Source organism: Petromyzon marinus, chromosome 10 (genome assembly GCF_048934315.1).
Source record: "Petromyzon marinus isolate PM22_M1 ecotype Great Lakes invasive population chromosome 10, UKy_Petmar_22M1.pri1.0, whole genome shotgun sequence".
NCBI classification, from domain to species: domain Eukaryota; kingdom Metazoa; phylum Chordata; class Hyperoartia; order Petromyzontiformes; family Petromyzontidae; genus Petromyzon; species Petromyzon marinus.
This window is the reverse complement of record NC_133676.1, coordinates 18,344,735-18,356,020: the sequence shown is the minus strand read 5'-3', so window position 1 is coordinate 18,356,020 and position 11,286 is coordinate 18,344,735. Positions and strand designations below refer to the sequence as shown.

At 42.5% G+C, this 11,286-nt stretch overlaps 1 protein-coding gene across 6 annotated transcripts in view; it reads right to left on the bottom strand.

The window, feature by feature from the left end:
• The window catches only part of LOC116940781 (disintegrin and metalloproteinase domain-containing protein 11), a 124,270-nt gene that overhangs the window by 2,675 nt on the left and 110,309 nt on the right, over nt 1-11,286 (bottom strand). For 2 of the 6 annotated variants that reach the window (XM_032950970.2, XM_032950969.2), the window contains exons 28-31: nt 10,996-11,096; nt 8,742-8,805; nt 5,129-5,215; nt 344-470 (exon numbers count right to left, since the gene is read on the bottom strand). In XM_032950970.2, the coding sequence (XP_032806861.2) occupies nt 344-470; nt 5,129-5,215; nt 8,742-8,805; nt 10,996-11,096 (379 nt within the window). Of the gene's footprint in view, nt 1-343; nt 471-5,128; nt 5,216-8,741; nt 8,806-10,994; nt 11,097-11,286 lie in introns of those variants that run through there. The other 4 variants (XM_032950971.2, XM_032950973.2, XM_032950972.2 and 1 more) reach the window with 4 other exon arrangements.

Here is an 11,286-nt window from a genome sequence, read left to right as displayed (position 1 = left end):
GTTTTACAGCAAGAATTCAACGGTTCGAATCCCTACTCGGGCACCTCTGTGTGGAGTTTTATGTTCTCATGTATGGGGTTCTCCGGGTTCTTAGATTTCCTCCATTAGCTAACGTACGATGTAACTGGTATTGGCCAATGCATCCCGATGCTGAAAATGTACCTGCTAATTACTCAATTGGGATCACAAACAGCAGCAACATTGTCCCCCTACTCCAACAAACTTGGCAGGACCCTCTTGAAAAAGAGTCTTGAGTCTTAGCGAGGCTGGGTAAGCAGGCGGAGTAAGAATAATTATAATACGGAGAGTAAGCGACGGCTGTGTGATTGCTGGGTGGGCTGACCCGTGGGCTGAGTGGCTTCTCGGGAGGGTGCAGCAGCTCGTCGGGAAGGGGCGGCAGGGGGTACGGCTCCCTGCGGGAAGCCAGTGAGCCGGTGGAGGACGAAGGAGACTTAGTCGGAGAGAGGGTCCTGCAACCAACCACATGCCACACAGCACGCAATGCACACCACGTTCTGGCTAAAAACACACCTTGCCACTCCACGTGCTGGTTCTGGTCTTTAGCACGTAGACTGTGACCCCTCTCACGAGAGACACTTTGCTTTAACACTTGTTTAGCAGAACATTGCATAACCGTACATTGTATAGAGGCATTCAATAAAAATACATTAAGCACATTTACCTCTACGTTTCAAAATACAATATTTAAAACACTGGCAGTACACATGACAAAAATGTAATAATTTAATACTGTATATATTGTCACATTTACATATGTATTTGTAACGATGTAATCGATCTTTTACATATAATGCATTATCAATTACTGATGTGAACGCAGCACGCGGTAACATTATTGGCAGGACGTGCAATGATCAAACTCATGCTACAGCTACCAATGTAAAACAGGTGACATCTGTTTGAGAAGCTATCGGATTGACCCCCCCCCCCTTGCAAACGAGAGCTGACGTCATCATCGGGCGGGTGTTTGCAGCCGTTGTGACTGGGTGGTGTGCTGCATGCCTCTCAGCCAGCGACTGGCCTCCTAAGGGCTGTGAAGAAGGGCCATTGCCCAAAACGTCGTCTACCATGTTTACTTCTTCAGACAGTGTTATTGACGAATGCATTGAGTTTTTTTTTCATTACAATTATTCGGCTAGCAGATAGAGTTAGTGGATTGTGCAGGCATGTGTTCTCCTGCTAGGCAGTGACGAGCTTACAAGGGCATCAAAGCACAAATTGAGCCTCCCTCACGCCTGGCACTGCAGTTTCCTACCACGTGCAAAGGTACAGTTGTAGAACGACTAAACCAACATGCTAGCAAAAAAAAACTGACTAGATCGTACAACATTCATCACGACACCTCCTGCATCACACCCTCCCACATCACACCCTCCCGCATCACACCCTCCCGCATCACACCCTCCCACACGCCACGGGCACTTCCCTAAACGCGACCATCATCACTGCGTGCAGCTGCGCACGCTGTCGTTAAAATAACGCAGCCACGGCCGTGTAGCACTCGCGTGCAGGAGAGGCGAAGCTGAAGTAGATGTCTGTCTCGTCGCAAAGCCCTCTGTGTGGTGGTTGCGGGGTAACAGTGTGGGTGTGCGACGCTCATTTGCTTTGATTTGAGAGCTCACCATGGTTTGAATTGACACGCGAGCAATTTTGTATTAGTAAACTATGAGTATTAAACAAACCCATATAAAGTAAGCATGTATGTACACATTAAAATGTAACATTACATTTTTGTAACATTACATTTTTATGTAAGCTACATCATGGGAAAAAAAGTTACATTTGCAGGGTCCATTGTTAATTGAATGCGCCATGCTCATGATCACTTAGAGTATATCCTCAACTGTGACAGTGGTTGACGTTTCAAACAACTCATCCGCATACTAAATGCCCGATTAGATCTCTCAAAGGAGGAATAGCTGAAATACACTCAGCTACTGAAAATTCCATAAACTCTATGAATATCCCGGACATCAATGTTAAAATTGATATTCTACTTAATTCAGTCATATGGTAAGAATAATTAGATATTTATATCCAGTGAAATCAAATTCTGGAAATAAAATGTGTTTGCATTTCAGTGTTATTTCCACATAGCTTAAAATGTACTTTTGAAAATGTCTAAAAGCAACGGTGCTATGTGAGCCAAGGTATTTGTATGCTTCACTAATGAGGGATGGAAATGTTTGCTTCAGTGAGCTGAGGGATGTTTGCCCAACAGCGAGGCAGACCTGTGAATCAGCAAAAACCCAGGACCACGGCGAGCATATTGCATGTCTCCTTTGGTGTGATACGTTTTGTGTGGGTAGTTCATTCTCTCATTCAGGGACCTTTTGGAACAGGGACATTCATCTCGGCCAATTTAGCTCTTGGTCTCTGGGAGCTAAAAGTGGAAGGAGGGTGGGAGTTTGAGCTCTGGGGCACATCTGGCCTTCCAATTTTACTGTCCTTAGACTGTACCGTTGGTGCAAAATGGCTTATATCAAGGGCTTCAAAACGTCAAATTTTGTGCCGAAATTATTTTTTTCGAATGTAGGTTCAAAAATGTCCAGTGCTATGGAGACCTCTATTTAATTGTCCTGGTATTTGAGACAACTCTAATCAAGCACCGCTCTATCACACTGGTGCACAGTTGTGTGTTAGCATGAATGGGTGAGGTGATCCCTGAGTTGTCTGTGCCACCTTTTACACCAAACTCGGACATTTCTCAGTCAGCTGAGGTCAATCAAAGCTCTGCAGTTTACTGTAATAAAGTTCAACACGTTATCGGGAGATCTCATTACAACCTGATCCCTGGCAACCAAACACAGATGTCTGGGGTGGCAAAGCAAGTTGTTTAATTACAAATTACATAAACTTGGATAAATAAATGTAATTCCATCTGATGTTTTTGTGAAAACAGTTTTTCGAGTTTCAGATTATAAACATCTCATTGCTTGTGCATAACAAAGTTTGCAGGTTTGGTTAAAAGTAATCATCATCACCATCAAGCCACTGCTGGAGGAGAGTTGCAGCGTGTGGGTATTGAGGGTTATTTGGCCATACTTCTCCACACAGTTCATCGGTGTGGGAAAATAGTAGATTACATCAATGGATATTGCCTGCCTGCCCTCTGCTTGCCAGGGCAGAGTTAAGGAACAGTGCGCGATGCCCCAAAGTGCTGGGCATCGACACCGAGGTACGCCTCGGGAACCTGCCGCTTTCACCCTCCACACATGGCACAAACTGCCTCTTCCTCGCACATTACACCAACGCAGCTGTATTGACATGTCTTTAAACATCCAGGATAACTATTTTAGAGATGTGCGTTGCTATTCGGGATTTACCCCATGGAAAACCAGTCAAATTGATCTAAAGGATGCCCATAACGTGTACATTAAAAACAGCTTAAAGCATCCGCCTTGTCAACCAAGGGGATGACGTCATTACATGTAACGTGAACTCACGACGTCATCTCATTGTGTGGCGAGGAACCTCTCACAATCATCTCTCCTGAAACACGTCCAAGAATATAATCATTGATCGATAGAAGGCATTACACTATTCAAGGGTCGATGAGGGCCTTCGTCCCTGTTGAGAAGCGAGCCGACCCAGGCTGAGATGGCTGTATTTGTAGCGACTCACTCCACAATGTTCTACCCCACAAGTGGTGGTGCAGTTATAATCGGTTTTAAGTTCGATCTCAGTCAAAATCAACAGCAATAACCGATAAAAGAGAAAATACTGCTATTATATTCTGGAAAATGCTAAATTATTAAACTTATTCAAACAGGTTATTCAAAACTATTCGAATAAGAACTGAACAATAATTTGAGTAATTTCTCCTACTTCTTAATGCCACCCAAGAGTAATCACTGGCCACGTACCAAGAACAAACACATACACATGACACGTGGCCACACCTGAACATCTTTATCCAGTTGTTATTTTGTCTATACTGTAGTAGCAGTATTGATGGTGTGGGGAGACCTTCATTCAGCAGTGGAGAGACAACGGCTCATGATGATGATGACGCTGAGCATTGCTAGCCTGATCCTATTATAATTACAAGATACTTAAGCCGTGTTATTTCATAACACGGCTTATTTCATAACACGGCTTAAGTAGACTCGTGGTGTAGGTAATGCGAGTGTCCCAGCCAACGGAGACTGGGCAGAGCGGATGAGCTGTGGTGGCAGTGTTATAGTGTTGCGGTGGTGAGGGTGGACAGCTGGGCACGGATTCCCATCGCACGCCAAATGCAGCAGCTCATGTGAACAATTAAGAGTCTGGCGAACTGCGTTTGCCTTGTTTTTGTTTACATGTCAGAACGACAGTCAAGTTAATTATTATAGTCAACCACGTGTGGACGTTTTGTGTTTATGTATCTATTTGTTTTAATGTGTGCTGTGATCAGTTTGGACATGCAGGGAATGTAATTTTTTACTCATATCTCAGATTTAACGTTGTTTTATGATTCTGCAATATTTGCAGTTCGTCCTGTCATGGCGCTTCTATTTGTATTTCTGTTGCACTTTTTTGAGTTGTTTGATACTTTTGTGGACCTGGCTCACTCTTACAAATGTGGCTATCCGGCTCTTAATTCTCACCGCCTGGTTATAAACAAGATACACTCGAACTCGTGCTCAAACAATCATAAGTAATGGCAATGCACCTTACAGCTTAACACAACGGCGAGGGGAATGATCATCAGAATTGGCAGCTTATGTATGAGGATATAAACATACAAATGAATCCAAGCAATATACAGGATGATCAGACCCCAAACAAAGTGTACATGCTAAACATTGTGTTCTCATAAGTTTAATTGTAATGAGTTGTAATAATGATGGATAGCAGACAATTTTTAAGGGTTCACATTGCACAGATGATTTTTTCTGCCTTTTAACCAACGATATTGCCAATACTTTTATCTGAAACACAAAATCTTAGCCAGCTTACTAATGCTGGCTAATGAAATCCTTCAGGCATGTGGGTAGCGATACCACGTAGCCAGTGAGCGCTGCATGACAGCACAGCACCACCGAAATTGCACAAATTACTCGTAGACAGCGGGGAGAGGTCACTGCACAGCAAATGGACAATGGCCGTGAGAGGTGGGCAGTACCGTATATATTGTGGTTGAGTATTTTTATTCACATCTTCTATCCACTTAGCTACATTGTACTCTCTTTTAAACCAGGGGTTTAAATACCTGAAAAATCAATGATGGTCCAGAGAAGGGCAACGAAACACAGGAGAGAGCAGAGGAGCTGAGGTTACACAACAAAGGGGCAAGGAAAACTTCACACAGTCAACACAAAAGTCGCAATCCTCACGGACGTTACCATCATACTCACTCGGCCATTACAACACACAACGATGTGCAGAGCATAACACAAGAAGGGGGAATCAATACAGACTAAAGACAAGAACTCTCAGAGCAACAAATGTACAGTTTATGGTCCAGTTGGTTCATTGTTCAACCAGTGGCGCCTCTTTAAATGGAAAACAAACAGGGTAGGTCACATTCCACTACACAATCCGATTACTGCTAATTATAATGCACTAAGATGGAAGTAAACTCAATACGTTAACACGATGGACATGCATTCGACAATCATTAGTGATTTAATATGAGCTTCAAGAAAACAATATATTTTTGGTACTCTATTCCACTCGAGAAGCGGCTTTGTGGCCCTGTCATGGTCTACATCTTTTCGAGTCTTTGAAGCGTGGTTCAAAAAGGTGCACCGCTTGCCGCGTTTCCGCTCAGGACAAGAGCTACGTTTACTTTTTAGATACCGACAGATGAAGCGAATGCCCATATAGCTAGTGTCGCACAATACTTGAAACAATCTTTGACCAGATTTTCCTAATTAATTTTGGACAGTGCAAAGAAGAGACAAGTCATAGCTTAGAATGCAAGGGTTTGTATTTTTTAAAAAATTTATACATCTGAGAGAAATTATAGTCATATTTGAAACTCCATGCAAAACATTTGTGAATGAAGTTTTAATTTTAAAGCCAATACAAATAATTAAACATACAAACCGAGATGCGATGCCTAGTGATGGTGTAAATGGTAAGCATGTACGCATAAATTAATATAGATTCTCATACTCACGATACATGTGAACAATTAGATTCGTATATACATTCCCATTAATTTATTCAAAGTAACTCATTCTTCTCACGATTAAAAGTATCCACATTTTAGTTCATGTACGAGTAGCATAAAAAGACTGAACTGGAATTGTTGCAGGATTTTCATGGTACCTTCAGAGATAGACGACACTTTAAAGACCAGATTTGGGCAAATTTACAGAGGAGGAAATAAGAAATATACCGACAATAATGCACAGTGCTAACTTTTTATGAATTGAGCAGCGACTATAAATTGGTGTCTAAGCTATAAATCCAGCAACTGGCTTCAGAGCGCAGGGAGTGTGAACTCCCCTCGTGCCCTGGGGCACCGCTCGCCGTAGACACGAGCTCACGATGTGTAGCTCTGAGCAGCAGTCACATTTGAGCGAGGTCATTCTCGTAAAAGATCATAACGTTTAGAGTAAACCAGCAGAATGAAGTCACAAACACTGTCCACTCGAGGAAAACTGCTTCAAGCTGTAGTAGCTAAAGGTAGAAATGACTTCCCATTATGCAAGCATTGGTGGGAAGTGGAGAAAGAAGGAATCAAGGAAGCAGAAATAGGTTCTGGGAACTGAGGTGAGAGAGGGAGGTAAATGAGGGATGAGTAACTCGGAGAGTTAAATTACATCCATGACAACGTTTTTTGGGTATATCGCATTTATACGATCTCATGAATGCAATCTACACATGTATGCGATGTTACTGAAAAAACGTTATCTTGAATAATATTCTTCGCGAAAGCCTACGTGCTAAATTGAGTCAAATGTCACTGACATTCCACAGACGTAGAGCTGCAACGGGACATGCGATGGAAACAAGTGGGAGGGAGAAAGGGCTGGGATAATATTTATTGTTGGGTCATACTTGATACCACGAATTTCACAGCTCTTCACCCGATAGTAGGGGGAATTTCGTGTTTTTTTTCTCCAAATTGCAATCTATATTTGAAGGAGGAAATTGCGTTGAGCAATAAAATAACTCTCGGTACACGTATAGGCCTCCGATATAACCTCTGCTGTGCCAGGACGTGTGGTTAATGCAAACTGGATTCCTTGCAAAGGGTTTCTATTTGGTATTTGAGCATCTTAACACCTGTTTTATTGCCAGGAAGGGTAAAACCTATAATTTGTCATGCTTGGGTACGGTGGAAGGTGTCAGAAAGGGGGGTAGAGGCAGAGTCATAGTGTGGGCAGAGCCGGGGAAGGTGGCAGGCAAGGGGGGTAGAGCAGCCGTGGACAATCCCCCAAGCACCGGACTCCACAATCCATCAGAAAGCTGTAACCAACGATATCCTGGATGGATTTAAAGTGAGGACAGAGGAATGAGGTGGGACGCGATGAGATAGTTGGTCCAGGAATGTACTGGAAGGTGGGCCCAGCGGAGGGGACACGAGAAGGGTTTGAGACGGGGAGGTGAAGCGCAAGAGAGTGAGGGACTTAGAGGAGACCTCGAAAAAGTGAAGCAGAGTAATTGAACATGTGGAGCGAAGAACTATGTGCTTACATCTCTATCTAGCAGATCGAGATGTACATAAGCACTGCATTATTTTACTGTTGTACACCTATACATGTGGCGAAAACCCCATTCCTAAAATAAAAGCAGGAGTTGCGAGTGAAATGTAGAGCAGCACTCCCAACAGCAGAGGATTTTTCACAGTCACAATACTGGCATCACTATGATGCCCCCCCTTCTCTAGCAGACAGAGATGGCCCTTACAATCCACCTGTGGGCAGGAACCCCTAGGTCCTCGTGTTTCACCCCTGTACGTGCACTCCCCCTCTTCCCTCGGGAGAAACCCCTGAAGTCCCCGCCATTGTAAAGTGTATCAGGAATAGACTTTACTTGATCAGTCTTGCCCTGTCCAGGAAAAGCTTGTGTGTGGCCTAATCAAGGCTGCTTGCTGATGCCAAATAGTATTGGTCACTTACAGGTCTTGAAACATGTAAATGCTAACTTATTTTAAATGTCAATGTATACAAATAAAGTAAATGATGCACTGCACTTTATGTTTATTTAGACGATTACGACAGAGTGAATTGCGTTAATTGCAATCATGAGCTAGAAAGGCAAGAAAGATAAAATTTGGCACCAATACAATTGAGACTGTTTATATTTATATACACAAAATGAACTTTCATCATTGGTGAACAAATTTGCCTTGCGTGGAGTGCTCGGCCAAAGCTTATAGCGGGCAATACCTGCTTACTGGTCAATACTATCATGTGTGCATACAGCGAAAGTACATTCACACGTATGAATGTAAGTCAATACCTACTTATTTTCATGCTATAAATAAGGAAAGTAAATGCAAAGCATATGTTTTTTTCACATCTTTCCCTTGTATCATTGTCAAGCGAATGACGAGTCCCTTCTGTGCACTCTAGCATTTGGAATTTGGGACATTTTAGGAATTAGTTTTTACATATTTGGTATATTTTAATTGATAATGGTTAATTTTCCACACTTCCCCCAATTACATTTTAATTATTTGACAAAGACTACTTCTGCAACGGCATAGGCTCCTTTCACACACACGCCGTGGATTTCGAAATGTGTTCTTGCCGGTGCGACGCGGAGATGGAGCGACTCACTCAGTGGAGTTGGAGCGTGGGCGGAACTTGCTTTTGCCTTTTTTCCGACATATTGATACCGATCCTGAAAAAGTAAATTATTTAATTATCATCATTATCATCAGAATAATAATCAGCGGTGATTATTCTCCAGGTGGATGAAGGCCTCCCCCTAGCCTTCGCCACCACATCTCACGATGCTGCGATGCACCCAACACCTGCACATGATCGGATCTTACCGCACCAGCTCCTCGGGGCCCACGTTCACTTGTTAACAACATCATTTACACCGTTGACATCGTTAACAACAATACCGATGCCTTTGTGTCCGCCAATCTCTCGCATGCAGTTACATTCAAAATAACTAAATAGCCAACAGCATTAGTTGAAAATTTCAAAAGTGGATTTAATAAAGTAGTTAACAGAGCAAACCCTCTGATCTGCAAACAACTTAGGAGAAGGATATGGCAAAACATAATATTCTTAACATTATACTCACAAATGATTGTGTTACTTTGTGTCTTGCAAATTATGTTTTCCTCTGAAACATAGCTTAATAAACAAATTTGCTCTCATTCCAAATTAAAATACTGTAAATTAATTTGAAAAGCCATCACCAACTGGACTAAATCTATGAATATTTACAATTACTGTTGCTAAGCTGTTTAAATTCATGAAATATCAGTATAAGATTTCGTGTGACAGGGATCTGGACAATACTGTAATGTTGATAATTAAATTGAGATTAAATGTATTTGTACTTAAAAAGCATCTAAATCTGACTGCATCACCTGACTCCATACAAATAGAGTTTGAAGAGGGTGCTTGTCGCAGTGAATGATGGGTAAATTTATAGCGACCAGAAAGGGAAATGAGACAGTAGGCCGGGGAAAACACGTAATGAAGATACTTTGATCAGATGGGCAGTCAAGCGAAAAAGAAGCGGAAAGCCATGAGCTAGACCTCAACAGGGGAATTTCTGAAGCAGTGCCGATGGTCAGAGTAAGGAAATTTCACAACGTATAATCAACAGGCAGCAGCTGCTGCAGCAGACAAAGAGCGACCTCCCATCAATAAAATACTGATAGAGTTTGACACAACGCCTTGTTGCTGGAGTGGTAGAAAGGGGGGAATCTGCGGAGGATCCTGAAGACAGTAAGGGCAATCTTGTTGTTAATACGGGATTGGTATGGGAGTCAATGGAATGATCTTAATACTGATGTGGCCTGATTTTTTTAAGTTAGCAAGAAGTCTGGCGATGGCATTTTGGAGACTTTTAAGGTGAGGATTTGGAGATGCCTTAGGAGAGAGTTTAAGTAGCTGAAACATTATTTGATGGATACGAGTCTCAACAGCAGATAGGGTAAGGAAGTGGTGGATGTGGGAGATGCTGCGTGTGGAGGTATGAGCTCCTGTAGAGTTGAGACATGTGAGTGGAGAATGAGAGTTTGTGATCTTGGGTGGCTCCAAGGATTGGACAATCTTTTGACAGCTTTGCAGCTGTCAAATACCTTTCATAGTCGACAACAGCTCGGCTTAATATTTTCAAATACCAGTGCCACTGACTAATTTATTATGAAATTCATATCAGAAGCAAAACAATACTAGTTTTTGATTGTACGAAATATGATTGACGAATATGAATGATTCATAAATGTAAAGGGATTAACTAAAAGCAGACGTAATGGGATATTTTTTTACTTTGACAAACGATCAGGAACAATAATGCACGAAAGCTCAACTCACCAAATATTGAAGAAGGCGTCATGAAGAAAAAAGGCGTGAAAGGTAGAGAGATGAAGTTGATCATTCATGAGTCACAAATGGTTGCAATGAAAAGGCGATGCCTCGACACACACACAGCAAGGACAAATGCAAGCAGTGGCTGGATGCTGCAGTCTTCCAGAGAGCAAACACAATGCACGCAAACAGTGCAATGCACCTTTGGTAATGCAGCAGATCAATACAAAAGGTTTATTATAATTAATAATATTTTACAAGGCCAGAAAGTCACCCTGTTAAAGCATCATTCAATATGTTTGGTTAAAATAGAAACACTTTGCTTTTTGTCTTTTTCTTAAATTCAATCCATTCGGATCTCTCGCAGAGCGGTGCGACCCTTCGTGGTGAGGAATGGTCCGTGGAAGTGGATACCACAGAGCTACCTCCGAGATCCCTTCTTAAAATGACCTCTGGTCTACAACAGTAGCCTCCACCATCGTTTCCACTCGTTGGCAGCGTGCGCCATCACTCCGTGACCGTGCAGCGGACGTACCCTGCCAGGAGTTGCTACGTGGCCGTCCGTTCTCACACACGTCAGGCGTCTGCTTCTCCTCGGGGATGCGCTCGCTCCACGAGTGCGAGATGCCATTGGATCTGCACAAAAAAACGCGCAAAACACTGCGACTACAGCCATCACAATGCCCAGGAGAACGCACTCAAAACATTAAAATGTGCGATACAATAACCAAATACTCAAAATTTGTGATAGAGTTTTCAGCCTCTCTACCTCCGCAGATGCAATCTCGAAAAGCTGTCGTAGAATACAGATATTGAATATATACTG